General features: G+C 51.7%; 1 protein-coding gene across 1 annotated transcript in view; it reads left to right on the top strand.

Moving 5' to 3' along the window:
• The first annotated feature begins 666 nt into the window (after positions 1–666).
• The window catches only part of Iqgap3 (IQ motif containing GTPase activating protein 3), a 39,645-nt gene continuing 20,164 nt past the window's right edge, over positions 667–20,147 (top strand). Inside the window, exons 1-15 of the mRNA XM_076861723.1 lie at positions 667–703; positions 3,024–3,111; positions 4,923–5,079; positions 5,808–5,885; positions 7,479–7,555; positions 8,189–8,256; positions 8,344–8,457; positions 8,682–8,860; positions 9,317–9,395; positions 9,992–10,155; positions 11,657–11,744; positions 13,382–13,545; positions 15,355–15,512; positions 17,172–17,293; positions 17,396–17,559. Coding sequence (XP_076717838.1) covers positions 667–703; positions 3,024–3,111; positions 4,923–5,079; positions 5,808–5,885; positions 7,479–7,555; positions 8,189–8,256; positions 8,344–8,457; positions 8,682–8,860; positions 9,317–9,395; positions 9,992–10,155; positions 11,657–11,744; positions 13,382–13,545; positions 15,355–15,512; positions 17,172–17,293; positions 17,396–17,559 — 1,737 coding nt within the window. The remainder of the gene's footprint in view (positions 704–3,023; positions 3,112–4,922; positions 5,080–5,807; positions 5,886–7,478; positions 7,556–8,188; positions 8,257–8,343; positions 8,458–8,681; positions 8,861–9,316; positions 9,396–9,991; positions 10,156–11,656; positions 11,745–13,381; positions 13,546–15,354; positions 15,513–17,171; positions 17,294–17,395; positions 17,560–20,147) is intronic.

Here is a 20,147-nt window from a genome sequence, read left to right as displayed (position 1 = left end):
TAGGGCCTCTCTAAATTGCTGAGGCTGGGGTTACAGGCAAGAGCCACCTCTCTGGCTTCTCCAAATCACTTTTTGAACAAGCTGTTTCCGCTGCCCTGAACGCCTCTCTCCTTCAATCTGATAAATTCGCTTTCACTTTTCAACCCACATCAGCTGTCAACCTCCAAAAGGCAGACTGCCCAGCCCCTCACTGCAAGGACTGCCTCCCTCCTGTGTGTCGCTGACCCTAATGTATCTGACAACTCGCTGTCCGGCTGTCCAGCTGTCCGTCCTAGAACAGCAAACTCAGCTCCAGCTTTCACTGCATCATCCATCGCTGCTCCACCACCTGCTCCACCACCTGCTTTAGTGCACCGCACCTAGTAGGCCCGCAAGCTAGCGAGACCCAAGAAAACAATGGGAAACGGGGCCGGTAATGGGAACACTACGGAGGAGGGACAGAGGCGAGGCTAGGGGCAATGAAGGAGCCTGGGGAAACGGCGAGGCAGGGCAGCGCCGCCTCAGGTGGCCTGCATCCTCCCCACCTGGGCCGCCGGACTCCGCGGCCGAGGACTACAAATCCCAGGGTCTCCCGCGGCGGACACCGGAAGTGTCCTGTCCCAGGGTGGCGACGGAGAGGGGCGGTGGCCCAGCGGCGGGAGATTCAAACCTGGAAGAAGGAGGAACATGGAGGGGAGAGGAGCGGGCCGAGGCCGGGCGGCCTGTGAGTTCTGAGAGGGTCCGGGAGGGTCCGGGGGGCTGCTGCTGTGGGGTCGTGGGCATGGCGGGCAGGGTGGATCGGGGGCTGCGCCGGGCTTGAGAGGCGAGCGGCTGGGGACCTGGCCGGAGCGAAACGCCCCCCGCTGCCGGAGCTTTCCAGAACCTTCTCATCCTCGAACCGTGGGACTGCAGGGCGGGAGAACGCAGTGGCCTAGACGCCCCTGAAAACTCAGCTGTCGCTGATGACCGACGCCCTTGCCCAGCGCCGCCGAGGATCGGGACTTCTGGGGAACCCGGGAAGCCCTTGGGCTTTGAGACAGTGTCCCTCAGGTGCCCGAATGGCCCGAGAGGCTTGTTAGAGTGCAGATTCCCGAGTTCCATCCCGGAGTTCCCGCTCCGTAGATCTGGGCTGGAGCCCGTAGTCAGCGTTTATAAGGAGCACCCAACCCAGGTGGTGGAGGCCGGCGGTCCTGAGCCTCACTTCCAGTCCACTGCGCTAGGGACCGAGATGGGTTGGAAGGATGGGAGGGCAGGTCTCCGTCAGGTCGTCTGAATGACAGGCAAAACCTGATAGCTCTTCCTTCACCCCCTCCTTCTCCATTAGGAGAGAGAGAGAGAGAGAGTTAGTTGTGTGTGCAAAGTCCTTCAGTCCTCAATTCATAACTCTGAGGTGATGTCACCCACTTACTGTTTTATTTTCCATGCTCAACAGCCAACACTTGTTCCTTGACACCCCCTCAGAGGAACTGATGGATTTCCTGTGGTTGGCCAGTGCTTTCAAATCTGTACTTGGAGATGTGTGTGTGTGTGTGTGTGTGTGTGTGTGTGTGTGTGTTAGCTTTCATAACTGCCAGTTCATAACTGCTACTGTCCTGCCCTCTCCCAAACCATATTGCTGGATATGCAATATGAGGAAATAGGATAAGGAGTGAGAATGACATTAAATGCTGAGTCAACAACAGAATCACCAAGCTCTGACTCTCTAGGATCTCTCTGTTTATCCTTCTGGTGGGTGTGTTTCACTTTCTCTCACCCTTTGTGTTTGATTTTGAATTGTCTTCCCTAAAGAGAAATATATATATTTTATATTTTATTTATTTATTTATTTTTTTGAGAGAGAGAGAGAGAGAATTTTTGATTATTTATTTTTCAGTTTTCGGTGGACACAACATCTTTATTTGTAAGTGGTGCTGAGGATCGAACCCAGGCCGCACACATGCCAGGCGAGTGTGCTACCGCTTAAGCCACATCTCCAGCCCGAGAATATAGAGCTGGGGGAGAGGAGGAGGCAGAGCTTAAATGGAGGCTGAGGCTAAGTTCACGTGGGAGGACAGTATCATTTAAGGCATTTCCACTTCTCAAGTTTAAATTCAGAATGCTGTCTGCATTTTATTTAACTTGAAAGTTATTTTGCTCCTTGATGACCTATAACAAAAGGATAGCTGAAGTACCTTTGTGATTTACAAAAATTCTCTTTGTCCTTCCACTTAATCCCAAGTGAGTGGTGTGGTTCTCACTGCTGGACCACCTTTTCTTCTTTCTGTTTGTTTGTTTATTTATTTCTGTTATACTCAGCACCACATATAAATAAATGAAATAAAGATATTGTGTCCACCTACAACTAAAAATATATATATATAAAAGAAAAAGTAAAGTTCTGGGGGCTAGGAACATAGCTCAGTGGTAGAATACTTGCCTAGCATATGAAGCCCTGGGTTTGATCCCCAGCACCATTAAAAAAAAAAAAAAAAAAAAGAAGGGGCTGGGGTTGTAGCTCAGTGGTAGAGCGCTCGCCTAGCACGTGCAAGGCCCTGGGTTCCATCCTCAGCACCAAATAAATAAATAAAGGCATTGTGTCCAAGTACACCTAAAAAATAAATATTAAAAAAAAAGAAGAAGAAGAAGAGTAGAATCCACTAGTGCCCAGGGCCTGGTCAGAAGGAGGTATTGAATGAATGAGTGGCTGTTGAATGATGAATCCTGGGTGGTTCTGTCAATTGAGCCTTTGAGAGAGCACCTGACGAGGATGGCACAGGTCACCCTCTTGGAGAACTCAGAGGCTAATTAGGAATAAATTATGGAGTGAAATTCTCAGCCAAGGAAGGTTCTAGACAGCCCTGCTTGGGCAAGATGGAGGGAAGGAGGAGGAGGACAGGAAGATGGCTACAGAGGCAAGGGAAGAAACGCCTCTGGCATAGGAGGCCCCCGGTAAAGGCTGTCCTGGAAGAGGAATGGGGACGTATCAGGACTCTGAGCAGGGCTGCCTCGGGAAGTCTGTTAAAGCTTCGGTGCTGAGGCCTTCACGGACCTTCTTCCCTCCGCAGATGAACGCCTCACAGCTGAGGAGATGGATAACCAGAGGAGGCAGAACGTGGCCTATCAGTACCTGTGTCGGCTGGAAGAAGCCAAGCGGTGAGTGAGGCCCAGCAAGATGGACTCCTCCTGGTCTCCTTTCCCACTCCCCCACCCCCAGGCACCTGCTCCCAAAGCAAATGCAACAGGATGAAGGTCTGTTCTGTGGGAAAGGGCAAGCTAAAATAGCATCTTCTCTCTTGAGGGGGTTATTTTGGTACTAAGGGTTGACTCAGGGGTGCTTTACCACTGATCTACTCTCCCAGCCCTTTTTTATTTTTTATTTTGGGATAGTCTCGCTAAGTTGCCCAGGCTAGACTTGATCTTGCCTTTTGCCTTAATCTCCCAAGTTGCTGGGACCACTTGTGTGGGTCAGCATGTTCTGTTTCTTTAAGGCAAATCCCAAACATTACATCTTTTTAATCCCTTTCATACTTCGATGCATATTTCCAAAACCTGTGGACATTTGCTTACATAACCTCAGCGCCATTATAATACCCAACTAAATTATCTGTCAGTCCCTGGAAGATCAATGCCCAGGCCATTTTCAGATTGTCCTGATTGTTGAAAAAGACAACCAGTTTTTTCCCTTCGACTCATTCAAATAAGGTTCTAGAGAAGCTCTCGTATTACACTAACCTCTTCAGTCTTCTTTAATCCAGAGCAGCTCACCTCCCCATTTTCCGTTTTTATGTCATCGACTTGTTTAAGAAACTGGATCACTTTTCCTGTAGAACATCCTACATTCTGACTTTATTTGCTTCCTTATGTCATTCAACTTGTTCCTCTAAACCCCAAATTTCCTATAAATGGATGTTGGTTCTCAAGGCTTGATTAGATTCAGGTTCAACATTTTTTTGACAAGCAGACTTCATGGGTGGTGGTGTGTTTCACTTCACATCTCATAGGAGGAACAGTGTCTGCTTGTCCCACTTTTAGTGATGTTAGTGTGATCTGGGAGCTCAGGTTATAGCCTTTTCTTTATTTCATAAAAGTCACCATTAACCTTTCTAATGGCTTCCTCCATGGTTGACCCACCAGAATGTATTATTTTATTGGAAATGCAAAATAACTGTTTTCTAATTCTGTTATGTCTTCTTCATTAATCAGCTGAAAATCTGCTCAAACAAGACCAAACAAAACTTTCCCTCATCATCTTGGGACTATTTGGTTATTCTACCATCCAATTTATCCAGGAGGAGGAGCAGGATAAACATCTAATTCCTTCCTTTTAACCAACAGTCTTTTTGTGTGTGAGGGTGGGGAGGGAGTACTAGAGATTGAACCCAAAGTGCTGTACCAGTGATCTAAAGCTCCAGTCCTTTTTATTTTTTATTTTGAGATCGGGTCTCATTGAGTTGCTGAAGCTGGCCTTGAATTTGTGGTCCTCCTGCCTCAGCCTCCAAAGACTGGGATTACAGGCGTACACCACTGCGCCTGGCCAAAGCTGAGTTATGAGCCACATAACACGAGCTTTCTGCACCGAAACATGAGCAAACATGAGCTTTCTGCACCAGGTTCCCAGGGAACAATGCAATATGGAAGAAGAAGCAGATTCACCTTGGTTCAGTAGACTGTTACGCAGCCAGGCAAACGAGAGCTTATGTTATATAACAAGCAAAGTCTGTTTAAGCCTCACTGAAGATGGGCAGGTGCAGGATCCCTGAGAGAGGATTTTCTGGGGTCAGTGAGGCTGAGGGTTGGCTAGTCCAGGTGTTTGGGGCAGCTTGGAAGAAGCTGGGATCAGTCAGGCAATGGGGCAGAAGGGGAGGCAGGGAAGGGTGTGGGAGGGAGGACAGGTCCTGCAGTTGGTGTAAACTAGCATGGCCTACCAGAGCGGGTGAGAAGGCTCTCTGCTTTCCTGCTCCTAGCTGGATGGAGGCCTGCCTGAAGGAGGAACTTCCTTCCCCGGTGCAGCTGGAGGAGAGCCTCCGCAACGGAGTGTTGCTGGCTAAGCTGGGCCACTGTTTTGCGCCCTCTGTGGTTCCCCTGAAGAAGATCTACGACGTGGAGCAGCTGCGGTACCAGGCGAGCACTCTCTACTTTCCTCCTCTCAAGCTACCCCGTCTCCTTGCAGCTGCGAGGGGTAGAGTGCCCACAGAATTTATTGTCCAAATCTGGACACTTTAAAGGATGAAAGAGGGTGCTATTAATCATTGCACTGGGACAACAGGTATTAATCAGTGTCTCTCTGCCAAGTGGGCGTGGATCATTTTTAGCAGCAAGGACACTTGCTAGGTGTGTTTTAAGATGGCCCTGAAGGGCTTGGGATGGAGCACAGGGATGGAGCTCAGGGACAGAGCACTTGGGTAGCATGTGCAAGGTCCTGGTGTTCATTGCCAGCACAGCAAAGTTAAAAAGAAAATGATGACCCTGAGACTAGAACTGCTTGCAGACTCCTCTGCCCACAGGCTTCACGCAGTGACTTGTGGGCTTTGCCACCCTGAGTTCTTCCTGGGCATGCACCTCTTTTCCATGCTGTAGCCAGCTCAAACCTCCTCCCAGCTCCAGACTCCCCTTTGCTGGATTGTTAGCCCCACCCCTGTGCCGTCAATTCCAGCTGTCCAAGTGGATCATCCATTCCTGGTGGCTTCTCTGTCGTGTTCCTCTGTCCTGGGAGGATGGGAAATCCACAGGGTGGGGTCCTCCGGCTTCCCCCACCCTTTCCTCTTGACTCTCTAAGCTGTGGTCTGCTCTCTGCCCATAAGGAGCACTGACAACTGTGGAAATAAATTCTCTCTTCCCTTCCCTTTCAGGCAACAGGCTTGCATTTCCGCCACACAGACAACATCAACTTTTGGCTGTCGGCCATTGCCCACATCGGTCTGCCTTCGGTAACACTGGGCCTCAAGATCGTTTCCCATGTTCGGGCTCCGGGTGGGGCTCAGTGGCAGGGTGCTTGTCTAGCATGCATGAAGCCCTGGTTCCATCCCCAGCACTGCAAACAAACAAAAAGATTGTTGTTCGTCTTTACCTTCATCAGTCCCCCCCTCCGACCCCCAGCTCCATAAGCTTTATCTTCCTGGGCTCCCATCTTCATGTATCTTCTAAATGACTCTAAGAGAACAATTCCTTGGGGCTGTGTGTCTTTGAACTGAGTTCTTAGTCTCTGTTCCACTTCCCTATGGATAAAATGAGGTGAAGGTCTTCTGGCCTGAGTTGAAGCTGCCATTCTGCAGTGGGGCCCCTGTGTAACCCCACAGATATGCTTATATCAGCCAGCCATCTCTCCATAAGAATTCCAATGGAGTAGGGACATCCTTAGATGGTAGGCTTCAAATTGGACTCCTAGGCCTAAGACCCTCGCTGGGTGCCTGCTGCATGTTCCTTTACTCTGTGAATCTCAATTTGTTTCTCAACTTTGAAATGGATAAAGGACCCTGCCCTGTTTTATCTTCTGATGGGATCCCATGCTCAGTGCAAATCCTCTTTGTAAAGAACTACAAGGCATGATAGGATTCTCTAAGGTGTGGTTCTTTCCATTTTGATTTCCTTCCCTGTAGAAGGGAAACAGTAGTGAAGAAAGATGCCCTTTTTGGTTTTTGACGGGAGGCAGAAGCGATGGAAGGCGTGTGCCTTCAGTGGGTCTGGCATTAAGTCTCTAGATTTGGTCCTTTATCCTAAGCCTACATGTAGCCAAGATGTATTGAGGTTAGGCCTCATTATAGTCACCAGAGAAGACATGCCTGGGGTGACCCAGTTCTTAAAGGGGCCACCACTGATCAGGGGCCTCTGACTTGGACACAGGGATGACATACCCTGATGTCTTTGTGCTCCCTGGCAACCCATGCCTCGTTGGGCTCCCCGTGGGAACATGGCCAGCCCCCCAGCATATCGCCTTTCTGGTGGGAATCTAAGGTGAGGGGCACGAGCATAGGCTTATTGTGGCTATAAGTGACTGGGGCCTGCTTTTCCTGGAAGATAGGGTTTGTATCCTGTGGCCTTGATAGCGTCATCTGGGGTTGAGTTAAACCGGGCACCCTGTGACTGAGTGACTGTGGCTGTCTTGGCTCAGTGTGTCCCCAGTGCTGTTCTTTTATTATTATTTTTTGGTACTGGGGATTAAGCCCAGTGACACTTAACCACTGAGCCACATCCCCAGTCCTTTTTTATATTTTATTTAGAGGCAGGGTCTCGCTGAGTTGCATAGGGCCTCGCTAAGTTGCTGAGGCTGACTTTGAACTCACAATCCTCTTGCCTCAGCCTCCTGAGCAGCAGGATTCTAGGCATGCGCCACTGTGCCCGGCTGCCTTTCATTATTTATATTGGACTGCCTAGAAATGACTAAGGAGATTGACGTAGAAGCCTCGGGCATGGGGAAACACACCTCGGGTTGGAGAGGAAGACCCAGTTGCTCCGCTCCTCTGTACATGCCTGGTGCTGCTCAAAGGTCCTCAGTGGTGATAACTGGCTGGTTTCCCCTCTAGACCTTCTTCCCGGAGACCACAGACATCTATGACAAGAAGAACATGCCCCGGGTGATCTACTGCATTCATGCTCTTAGGTGAGAGATCCCAAATTCTGTCACCCAGGTTCCTCTAGGTAGATGTAACCAACAATTGTCAAGAAACACAATAGGAAGGAGGGAGGGTAGACCACAGCAAGTACCTCTCCAGAAAGTTAGACTCACCAGGGTAAGCTGAGATTTGTGACATTTATGTGAGAAAGAGCAGTTGGGGTGGATCCTTCAGCTTGTGACTGGGGTATAAAGGAATCAGAATAGGACCCATCCAGAGCGACACATGCAAGCCACTGAGTGTGAATGGCAAAGGCTGTCATTTAACTAAACCACAGACCGGTTCCTGTGGTCACCATGCCATCTCTTCCTGCCTTCCCCTGTCCTTTGTGCCTCCATTCCTGGGCTCAGCAGGTCTCGGGCTTGCTGAGCCCTTCCTGTCCTCCGTCTCCATCCTGTGACCTCCTACTGCAGCATACCCTTTGCGGAGCCTTCCCAGTCCCCCAGACCTCCCACGGCATCTTGCTGACCTTCTGTAGGGACGACATTTCTCCCTGTGGACTGGGGGTGGCTTGAGGGCAGGCGTTGAGTGGCCTTCTGGTCCCCACGGTGTGCCCCACAAACTCACTATAGGCAGAGCACTGAAGTGAACAGGCCCCAACGCCTTCCGTTCTTCCCCAGTCTCTTCCTCTTCCAGCTGGGATTGGCCCCTCAGATCCAGGATCTCTACGGGAAAGTGAAATTCACAGGTAAGCCAGCTCCTTCCCAGACATCACCCCCTGGCCAAGGCCTGGGGATGCCTGGCCTGACCAAGGGCACCTGTGGTCTCTTTCCAGCCGAGGAACTCAGCAACATGGCCTCTGAACTGGCCAAGTACGGCCTCCAGCTGCCTGCCTTCAGCAAGATCGGGGGCATCCTGGCCAATGAGCTCTCCGTGGATGAGGCTGCAGGTGGGGCCTGGGCTCTGCCCTGCTGGGAATCGGCCCAGTGAACGTGGGAGGACTCCAGGCCTCACAGTGCCCGGCTCTGTTCTCTGGCGTCCGTAGGCGTGGGTGGTCAGTTACCTGGCTTCTAGGGATGAAAAGGGGGTGACGTAGAGTGGCCCACAACTGGTTGGGCTCTGGCCCAGCATTTTTTTCTGGCCTTCTGACCTTGTTCCCATGTCTCCACCCAGTCCACGCAGCTGTCCTTGCCGTCAATGAGGCAGTGGAGCGAGGGGTGGTCCAGGACACCCTGGCTGCCCTGCAGAATCCCAGTGCCCATCTGGGGAATCTTCGAGAGCCTCTGGCAGCCATCTACCAGGAAATGTTGGCCCTGGCCAAGGTGGAGAAGGCTGCCAATGCCAGGAACCACGTAAGGACCACAGGGGAAGGCAGAGCCAAAGTGAGTGGCTTGGGAAGTCTCAAGCGGAACTAGGACTCCTGGGTCCCGTCTCTAAGTCCCGAAGCTGCTTCTTAGAGAAACTGTAACTAGAGTGATCTTAGAGAAATGGAGAGGAACGTGGGAGAAGGGTGTGAATTCAGAAGAGTCAACTGGAGAAAAGGCTCTGGCGGGATGGTCTCCATGGAAGCCTGAGAGGCTCTGGAATGGGGGACAGGATGAGATTAGACTGGAGATTCCAAAGGTGGGTCTGGTTTAACTGTATCAGTGTCAGGCGTTAGACCCCACACTGTCTCCAGAGTCCTTAGGCGTGGACTGACCTTTGGTCTTGGGAAGGTCTACAGAAGAAGAAATCAGTGTAGACAGGGAGGGACGAGAAGAAGACTCCATTGGTCTTCCCAGAAGTCCCACTCACTATGGTTTTTGCAGGATGACAGGGAAAACCAGGACATCTATGACTACTACCTTACCCAGGCTGAAATCCAGGGCAACATCAACCATGTCAATGGTAAGAGACAGGCCTGGAGGGGCTGGAGGGGCTGGAGGGGCTGAAGGGTGAGCCTTTGCACTGAAAGGCTGAGGGATGCCTTCTCAGGCCAGGAAGCCCTTTGGCCCCACTTGGGCCAGTGTTACCTCGGGGAAATCTAGGTCTGAGGAGTGCTGCTCTGCTTTCCAGTCATCAGTGTGTGGAGGAGAAGTGGTCCCTCCAGGGAAGTTTCTGTTTGCTTGAAGGCCCAAGGAGGGAGCAGAGACAAAGGGGCAGAACTTTCAGCTCCTGGTGCAGGGGGGCAGTTGGACCTGGGGTCCCTTGGAGAAGGGAATGGGGTAAAGATGAAGGTAGAGGAGATCAGGGCAGGAAGGGCAAGATGGGTGGGCGTTTTCCAGTTGGGGTTAGAATATCCTCAGGGTCCAGGATGGTAAGATGGAAAGGCTGTGAAGACCAAGCTGAAGAATTGGGGCTGGACCAAATGGGCTCTGGAACCCAGGGGGCAAGGGTGGAGGTAATTCTGGGCCTATAGGAAGAAGCGGATTCCCAGGGCTGGGCTGGGCTGGGAGAGATGGGCTGTCTCACACTAACCATCATGGAGTCTTGGTCTTTATCAGTCCGTGGGGCTCTAGAAGTCATTGATGAAGCCCTGGAAAGACAGAGCCCTGAAGCCTTGCTAGAGGCCCTTCAGGACCCTGCCCTGGCCCTGCAAGGGGTGAGAAGAGACTTTGCTGACTGGTACCTGGAACAGCTGAGCTCAGACAGGGAGCAGAAAGCACAGGTGAGGCTCTGTTACCTGACACTCTTTCCTGCGAGGTAGGAGAGGGCTCTTCTCAGCGTCTCCACTGTTAGTTCTTTGTATTCAGCAGGATGTGATCAACTGCTTAGATGGTTCAGTCACTCCAAAGCCTAATGCATGAGACTAACCAGCTTCTACTCTCTGACAATCCCTCAGACTAACTAGGAGGGACCCAGGAGCCGTCTAGTTGGCAGACTCCCCCATTGCTGAACTGAGGCCTCAACTTAGTCTTGTTTTCAGTGCTGTGGACTTTCTCTCTGACACTGTGGACATTTGTGTTGTCTAGGTTGTTGTTTCAAGTTCTTGGTAAGAAAAGTTAACGGTGGGTTAATTGCCTGGGTGTCATAGTGCACACCTGTAATCCCAGCTACTTGAGAGACAGAGGCAGGAGGATCATAAGTTCCAGATCATTCTCAAAAACTTAGCAAGACTGTCTCAAAATAAAATAAAAAGGAGGGCTGGGGTTGTGGCTCAGTGGCACAGCACTTGCCTAGCATGTGTGAGGCTCTGGGTTCAATCCACAGCACCACATATAAATAGATGAATAAAATAAAAATTCATCAACATCTAAAAGTATTTTAAAGATATAAAGGACTGGGTGTCAGATGCAATGCATACCCATAATCCCAATGATTCGGGAAGCTCAGGCAGCTTCCTCAAGAATTCCTCAATTCCTCAAACTTGAGAATTGCAAGTTTGAGGCCAGTCTGAGTAACTTTGTGAGACCCTGTCTCAAAATTTTAAAAATGGCTGGGGATATGACTTAGTGTTAAAGTACCCAGGGGTTCAATCCCCAGTAATGCAAAAGTTAAAAAAGAAAGGACTTGAACCATGGAGGACACTTGTAATCCAAGCAACTCCAGAAGCTGAGGCAGGAGGATCACAAGTCCTAGGCAACTTAGGGAAACCTTGTCTCAAAACAACTTCTTTTTTTTTTTTTTTTTTTTTTTAGAGAGAGAGAGAGAGAGAGAGAGAATTTTTTAATATTTATTTTTTTAGTTTTTGGCGGACACAACATCTTTGTTTGTATGTGATACTGAGGATCGAACCCGGGCCGCACGCATGCCAGGCGAGCACGCTACCGCATGAGCCACATCCCCAGCCCCAGAAACCTTGTCTCAAAAAAAAAAAAAGTTTTTTAAGAGATGGGGGTATAACTGAGAGGCAGAACGCACCTAGGTTCAATCCCCCCCCCAAAAAAAATTAATAATAATAAGATAAATAAATAGAAAGGGCTGGGAATGGCTTAGAGATAGAGCACTTGCCTAGCATGTGTGAGGTCCTGGAATCAATTTTCAGTACCAGAAAAGAAAAAATATATATATGGGTTAATAGGATGAGTTGAGGTTATTTTGCCTAAAGGTGAGAGAGGTAGGACTCGGGGAGGGTGGGTTGGTGGACCTGGGAGCTCTTGCTGGCCACTCCTGAAGCATGTCCCTGGTCCTGGAGACTTTTCTTTTACTGGATCTCTTCCCTCTTTCAGGAGCTGGGCCTGGTGGAGCTTCTGGAAAAAGAGGAAGTACAGGCTGCTGTGGCTGCAGCCAACACCAAGGGTGATCAGGAGCAAGCCAGTAAGTCCTCCCCAGGCCGAGGCCCACACTGGGTGGCTCCCAACCCCTTAAAAGAGCATCCCATCCCTTCCTGGGTTCTGTATTGTGCAAGGCTCACGACTGCCCAGTGTCCCAGCCCAGTAAGGGACTTTCGCCCTCACATACTCTGCTCCCATTCCTGGCTGGCTGGAGGGACACTACAGATAAGTTAATCAGGGCCTTAGAGATAGTGCCTTGTCAGTGCTGCACTGGCCTGGACTCCTGGGCATGCAGTTTCCATCCGGGCAGTTCACCTATAATTTTGACAAGTGTCAACCTGCTTAAATTTCTTTGGCTTATGAAATGTAGTGATTTCCCAGGTGAGAGAAGAAACTCATATTCTAGCTCAGTTTCCTTTAAAAATATTACTTACGAATATAATTCCTTATTCAAAGAATGTGAATGAGTCATGATTTCCCTCCAAGAGGTCAGTCTGTCTAGCCAGAGTGAAGAGAGGGATGCTCAGGCTGGCTACCGTGGCCTGCAGACACTAGATGGGTCACGATTGCTTGACTCGGTCTGACTTGCTGTCAGGTTTTGAGGTTGCTTGGTAGCCGTTTACCTATGCCTAACAGCTTTCGAACGCCAGCTCACAGTAGCCCCCAGGTCACTCCTGGCTGGCTGCTTGCCTTATCTGCGTGGCTGGAACATTCCCGATGGCTGTTGCCAGAGGAATCTCAGCACAGATCAGATCTCCTCTCCCTTGTTCAACATCTTCAGATCTTCGTGGGTTCTTTCATTATTTATCCTCCACTTTGGTCCTATCTCCTTGGCCTGGCAGATAAGACCTTTCCAGAATTCTTCCCTACCTCTTCTGTCCACATTCCATCCGGCTCTGCTGAGCCGAGGACCTGCTCCTGATGCCCCCAGCCTTTCCCGGCACCAGGCCTCTGGTCCTCTGGATTGCATCTCTCCCACATTTTCACCTGTCAGGAGCAGCTGGAGACACCTCTAGAGCTGTCTCAAAGACATGGTTTTCCTCCTGAGGCCTCGCTGCTCCCTCGCAGCCAGAATCCCTCCTCCCCTGCTGCCGTAGCCTTCCCTGGGGACGGGGGAGTGCTTCTCACCTGGCCTTGACAGCAGTGCTCCACGGGTATTTTTGTAGCCGTATTTCTCCCCAGGAGGCTGTGTGCACCTTGATGCCAGGGTCCACATCTGCCCAGAGTTTGTAAACTCAAACTACTCAAATGCACCATGGCCCCCTTCGAATTTATTCCCGCCTGTTGGAGCTGGTTCCATACTCCTCTGCGCTGTCACCAAGGTTTGGTCCCTGGAGCCCCTTGACTAAGCTTCTCTTAGTTACGCTTCGTAGCCACCTGTCAATCTTGTGCTCACTACCTTAGGAGCTCACCTCTGCCTTGACAGCCGCTCCTGTTCTTGCTGAGCTACTCTACTTCCAGGCCTGACAAATTGCTTCTTCAGGAGCCTCTTCTTAAAGCAACCCAGCCCCTTTTCCTCCTGAACATTTAGAAACACGTTTTGAGCCTGAAGAATGAATGGCTTTCTAGAGCAGTTACAAGGCCATTACCCCTTGGAGGTCCCCCGCAGAGCCCAGTTAGCCAGAGAACCCCGGCAGGGAAGGCCAAGCCTGGGCAGCCTCTTGCTTTCCTCCTCTGCAGTGCTCCAGGCTGTGAGGCGGGTCAACAAAGCCATCCAGAGGGGAGTGGCCGCTGACACTGTGCGGGAGCTGATGTGCCCTGAAGCCCAGCTGCCTCCAGTGTATCCCTTTGCCGCCACTGTGTACCAGCAGGAGCTGGCAGTGCTCCAGCAACAGCAGCAGGGGGTAAGCCCAGAAGGGCAGGGCCAGGGGCTGCAGGCAGAGGGACCAGGGCAGTCCATTCTCCAAGATGCTGGCACGAGATAGGCCAGGGAAAGTGCTGTCACTTTTGCTTTCCTGAGGATTACACAGCCAATGCCCCTGAGCAAACCCTGCTCCGCACTCACTTAGTCCTTAAGGGGACCCCACTGGGTAAGGAGGAGTATTTCCATTTTAGAGGTAAGGAAACCGAAATGCAAAGTAACTTGTGCAACCAGCAATGCTGGGAGTGAATGCAAGCCGGAATGTGCTGGAAGCACATGCTCTGAACAACTCCGCCGTCCACCCCAGTCCAGTCCGTCCAGCTTCTCTGACAGTGAGATGATGGGACCTCGCTCAGGGACTCCCTGTCTATGGGGGAGTTACAGTACCCCTGTGGGTCCAGACAGAGACAGGAAAGGAGAGCAGGCGACATAGCTGCAAGAAGGCTTCAGAGCAGGGGGTGAGGCAGCAGAGCCTGGGCCCTGGGAAGGCTTCCAGAGACAGGAGAATCGTCCACCCACGGCAGGCATTTGCAGGGCGGCCACAAGCTAACCTAAGGCACAAGCTGCGCCTTCAGGAGGAGCAGTTGCCACCTGCGAATCCCCTTAGAACAAGGAAGTGCGAAATGAGTACCAAGAGGTAAACCAGAGTGAGCGAGGTTAGGGACTTCAGAGGCCCCAGTTTACGTCTGGCTCTGCTAGTCCTTAGCTGTGTGACATTGGGCAAGTCGTTTACACCCGTCACTGTTTTGTGAATAAAAAGGGAACATAAGCCAAGCATGGCGTCTCATGCCTGTAATCCCAGCAGCTCAGGAGGCCGAGGCAGGAGTTCAAAGCCAGCATCAACAATTTAGTGAGACCCTAGGCAACTCAGTGAGACCCTGTCTCTAAAAAATGTATATATATATATATATAAAAGGGCGGGGGATGTGGCTCCATGGGTAAGCGCCCTCTGGGTTCAATCCTTAGCGCTTGCCTAGCATGTATGAGGCGCCAGGTTCGATCCTGGGCACCACTTAGAAATAAACAAATAAAGGCATTGTGTCCACAACTACCAAAAATAATAATAATAATAATAAAGGCGGGGGGGGGGAGCAATCATATATCTACTCATCAGATTGTCATAAGGATTCAGTGAGTTAACAGGGGCTTAGAGAGAGGGCCTGGTAAGGAGGTTCTGGCTATCTTTACTATTTGTTGTTATTTGCACTGTTCTATTTATAGAAAGCAGGAAGGGTGCTCAGATAGAGAATAGCATCAGCAAATATTTGAAGAGGAGGCGGATGAGAACTGGGCAGAGAAAGGGGTCCAGGGCCTTGCCATGCGCAGCACAGGGTGGAGGTGCCCCTCTGCCCCCATCTCTGGCCTAGTGCAGTAGTGCTCTCTTCCCCTGGTACTGGGGATGAAGACCAGGGCCTTGCTTTGCTATCAGCCCAGAGCAGGACTGGCGTGAAGTAGAGACTAGAAGGTCGCTGGCGAGGCCACTGCTCAGGTCTGCGCTCTGGAACCAGCAGTTGGGTCAACAGACATTATTGGCCATGGGCTTGGCTGTGAGACGGGACTCGTCATGATACTTGCCTCATTGGCTCGTTATGAAAATTAAATGGTGCTATGTGTGAAGTGCTTCTAGCTGCTCAGAGTAAGCATCCCCAGGTTTTGAGTGTGATTGTTGTCAGTGAGTGTATCCAGACCCCAGGCTTTGAGCGTAGTCTAGGGATGGTAGGACCCTGGGCAGGCCAGTAGGATTCCCCAGGGGCCCTGCTCCCCTGGGAACCCCCCCTCCCTCCCGTTGCAGGAGCTCTGCCAGGAGGAGCTCTTCGTGGCTGTGGAGATGCTGTCGGCCGTGGTCCTGATCAACAGGGCCCTGGAGGCCAGGGATGCCTGTGGCTTCTGGAGCAGTCTGGCGGATCCTGCCACCGGCCTGGCGGAGGTGGAAGGAGGAAATGCTCAGCGGTGAGAAAGGTTCCGCCCTTGTGGGAGCCGGGGATGGAGGGAATACGGATGAGACTAAGACTTGTGCTGGAGATCAGCCTTTAGTGGGATGCTCCACCCTGGGCCCAGGCGCCTCTGGGTCTGTTCACAGCTCTGGGCCTGTTCCCCGGTGTGGGTGAGTTCGGTCGCTCCCCTTGTCTCCACTGACGGATTCTATCACAGCTAATGTTTGAGTAGCTACCCACAGGCCAGGTACTGTTCTAGGTGCCGCTCTCCTCAGGCCTCCGTGAGAGAGCAGGAGAAGGGTGATTACCAGAGTGGAAGCCAGGGAAGCCGAGGGCGGGCGCACGGGAGGGGCGGGCTTCCTGTTCCCACTGTGTGATGTCAGATGACCTTGTGCATGGTGGGGGTCACCCAAGAGGGACCTAAAGGGCCTAATGAGGCAGAGGCCTAAGAAAGAAATATGCTGGGTGCATTCAGAGGACACCAGGAAGGACTGGGCTGTTAGCTCAATGGCCAAGTGGGTGCTTAGCGTGCGCAAGGCCCTGGTTTGATCCCATCCCTGGGACCACAAAAAGTGAAAACAGAACACGAGGAAGCCCAGGTAGCAGGGTGACCTGAGGCAGGGAGAGGAGTGGGAGGTGAAGACGGGGTAGCAGAGGCCAGACCATGGGGGCCTCTGGATTTTACTCCAAGTGAGCAAGGAGGGAGACAGCATGACCTACTTTAGCAGGGTCGTTCTGGATGCTGGGCTGAGGATCGATGGCAGGGATGCGAGGGGCGAGGCAGGAAGACCTGCTAGGAGCTGTTAGAGTAATCCAGACACTAGTGATGGGCTGTGGCCGAGGGCAGCAGCAGTGAGGGTGGAGAGAAGCGTCAGCTTGTGGCTGTTTTGAAAGCAGAAGTGGCAGGGTTTGGTGGTGGAGTGATGTGGGATGTGACAGGGAGTGGAGTCAGGTTGACTCCAGGGTTTGGGGCAAGGAAGAGACCTTGGGACACAGTTTAATGGGGAATCAGGAGTCCAGATGTGAGCTGAGGGGTGTCCGTGCGTTTTTGTTGTTGTTTGTATCAGGGATTGAACCCGGGGTGCTTAACCACTGAGCCGCAGCCCCAGCCCTATTTTGTATTGTATTTAGAGACAGGGTCTCGCCGAGTTGCTTAGGGCCTTGCTAAATGTCTGAAGCTGCTTCAAACTCCCATCCTCCTGCCCCAGCCTCCCAGGGCACTGGGATTACAGGCGTGTGCCACCGTGCCTGGCCCAGGTGCTCCTTGTACGCTCGGGTGGAGGTTCTGAAGAGGCTGCTGGGATATCTGGCAGCTGGAGATATAATGGGAGTCATTAGCATTTAAGTCCTGAGGTTAGGGGCGAGAATTCAGGGAGAAGAGTTCTATAGACAAAAAATTAGGATGCACCTGTTTAGAGGTCAGGGAGAAACCTGCAGAGAAGCCTTAGAAAGAACTGCCTGGGGTGGGGGTGGGGGTGGGGGTGGGGGTGGGGTGGGGTGGGGGTGGGGTGGGGGTGGGGGTGGGGGTGGGGTGGGGGTGGGGTGGGGGTGGGGGTGGGGGTGAGCCCAGAGAGTATGATGTCCCAAGGTCACGAGAGGAACTGGCTCAAACATTTCCTGACTCTGGCTGACAGTGCACACACCACTCACCTCGCTCCCCTCTCCCTGCTGCCAGGTACTTTGATGCCTTGATGAAGCTGCGACAGGGGCGTGGAGTAGATGGGACCTTCCTGAGCTGGAATGACCTGCAGGCCACCGTGAGCCAGGTCAACGCCCAGGTCCAAGAAGAGACCGATCGTGAGTATAGTCCAGGCCAGGGGGAAGGTGGTCTCACTAAGGCAATCCCTTCCCTCAGCCACAGTTCTGGGGCCTCTGCCCATCTAGGTCTCTCTTTCTCAGAGGTCCTTGCGGTCAGTCTTATCAATGAGGCTCTGGACCAGGGCAGCTCTGAGAAGACCCTGTCTGCCCTGCTGCTTCCTGCAGCTGGCCTGGAAGATGTCACCCTTCCTGTTGCTCCTCGGTATCATCTCCTCCTTGTGGCAGCCAAGAGGCAGAAGGCCCAGGTGAGGTTAGGGCTGGCCGGGTGGGTCACCAGAGCAGGAGGAACAGCCCTGTGGGTACAGCTGTGCCCAGCAGGCACCCAGGCAGAGCTCCAACCTGATGGCCACACTCCAAGGTGCGGGGCACAGGCAGCATTCGGATCTCATGGGGAAGCATGGCTCCAATTGCCAGGGCACTGGACAGCTGGGAAGAGCACAGGCCTGGGACTCAGAGAACCTGGGCTGAATTCCCTACCCCGATGCCTGCTGGCCACTTGTCCTTGACAAAACCCTTAAAGTCTCTGAACTTTATTTATTTATCTGTAAAATACTACATACCTCGCTCCTACAGATCTCCCAGAACGTGGGTGAAAATCAAGAGAGTTGTCAAGCGGTGCCCTGAGTATGTGGCAGTAGAGAGAGTGGCTGAGAACTAGGGCTCCCGGGCCAGATTATTTGAGTTTGTGTCGCATAGTCTGATCCTGCAGTGTTACTTAACCTCCCTTTGCCTGTTTCCTCGTCTACAGACTTGACATAACGAGCTCACCTCACAGTTACAGGGCTTAAGTGAGGTGCCAAGCATCATTTTGTGCCAAGCATTGTTTTATGTTCCTTATAAACATTAATTCAGAAAAGTACTTTAGCAAGCCAGGCGCAGTGGCGCACACCTGTAATCCCAGCAGCTCTGGAGGCCGAGGCAGGAGGATCACAAGTTCAAACCAGCCTCAGCAACAGTGAAGAGATGTTGAGAGCCACAGCTGAGTCGGGATGGCGCCTGGCATGTTGCCAGAAGGAGTGGTTGAGAGGTGAGCCAGCGAGCCATTAAGATGATTAATTAAGTTAAGCTGTGTATAATTGCTGTGACTGGATGATGCTGGATCGAAACTGACTGTGTATTCAGTTGTATATAGACCCCTGCTGTCCGGCAATAGGGCGGCTCCTGCTTTTCCCTTTTGAGTTCTCGCTACTTTTGAGTTCTCCTGGAGCCCCTTGAGGGCACGTGGAGTGCCAGTGAGAGTTCGGGCAATAAAGTAGTTCCTGTTTGAACCTACAAGTGCCTTGTGGCAGCTCAGTTATTTTGTGCCCAGCCAGACTGCAGCATTTGGTGGCACCAAATCGGGAGGTCACAGCCACTTGTTGGTTCAAACAGGAACTCCTTTATTGCCCGAACTCCACTAGGAACTCTCCCGCCCTCAACGGGCTCAGCAAGAACTCAATGGGAACTCCCTGAGAACTCAAAAGTAGCGGGCGCCTGAGGCAGCAGGAGCAGCCCTATTGCTGGACAGCAGGGGTCTATATACAACTGAATACACAGCCTGTTTCAATCCAGCATCATCCAGTCACAGCAATTATACACAGCTTAACTTAATTATCATCATCTTAATGGCTCGCTGGAGTCACCTCTCAACCACTCCTTCTGGCAACATGCCAGGCGCCATCCCAACTCGGCTGTGGCTTTCAACAAAGCACTAAGCAATTCAGAGAGATCCTGTCTCTAAATAAAATACAAAATAGGGCTGGGGATGTGGCTCAGTGGCCAAGTACCCCTGAGTTCAATCCCTGGTACCAAAAAAAAAAAGTACTTCAGCAGGACACAGTGGCACACTCCTGTAATCTTAGTGACTTGGACGACTGAGGCAGGGGAATCAAATTCTAGGCCAGCCTGGGTAACTTAGTGAGACCCTGTCTCAAAATAAAAAAGGACTGGGGATACAGCTCAGTGGTGGAGCACTCGGGTTCAATCCCTAGTACTGATAATAGGATCCTTCTTTCTTTCTCTCTTTCTCCCTTTCTCCCTCCCCTCCCTTCCCCGCCCACTCTCTCTGCGCCTGGCACATATTTATTAAGAAAATGTTAGTTTCCATCGTCTGTTACTTATAAGGAAAGTTGGGAGGAAGCAAAACCTGGGGTTGGGTGTCAGACTGACACTGTCACAGGCACAGGCTGTGTTGTCCTGTGGACTCACCTAATCTTCCTTCCCCCTTGTGGAATTTGTTGCACTGAGGCCTGTGGAGCAAGAACAGAAAGGAGTAGGTAAAGGTTGGGGCCAGGACCAGCCTGAGAAGGTGTGAGTTGAGGTGTTGAGAAGTGGGGGTGGGGGCTGGTAGGTGGAGACTCCAGAGTGGGCTGTCCCTAGGCAGGGCCGAGACACAGGGCAGGGAATGGAGCTATTGGGAAGGAGGTAGAGACTGAGATGTTGGTTGGAGTGGTGCACACCTGTAATCCTAGCTACTCGGGTCACTGAGGCAGGAGGATCTCAAGTTTAAGACCAGCCTGGGCAACTTAGCAAGACCTTGTCTCTAAAAGGGTTGGGAATGCAACTCAGTGGTGGAGTGCACACGGGTTCAGTTCCTAGTCCTGAGGGAAAAATTAAAAAAATATATTGAGGGTATGAGAAGATAGGCAGGTAGAGACCCATGGACAAGTGGAATCAGTGCTCCGGACAGCCTGGATAGAAAAAGAGCCTTCTGAAGTCGAGTGCAATGGCACACGCCTGTAATCCTAGTGGCTCAGGAAGCTAAGCCACTAGGATTAGATTAGGCAAGAAGATCGTGAGTTCAAAGCCAGCCTCAGCAGTTTAGCAAGGCTGAAAGCAACCTAGCAAGACCCTG

Source organism: Callospermophilus lateralis, chromosome 7 (genome assembly GCF_048772815.1).
Source record: "Callospermophilus lateralis isolate mCalLat2 chromosome 7, mCalLat2.hap1, whole genome shotgun sequence".
NCBI classification, from domain to species: Eukaryota; Metazoa; Chordata; class Mammalia; order Rodentia; family Sciuridae; genus Callospermophilus; species Callospermophilus lateralis.
Note: the sequence above shows the minus strand (reverse complement) of the source record. Positions and strands in the feature narration are given on the sequence as shown.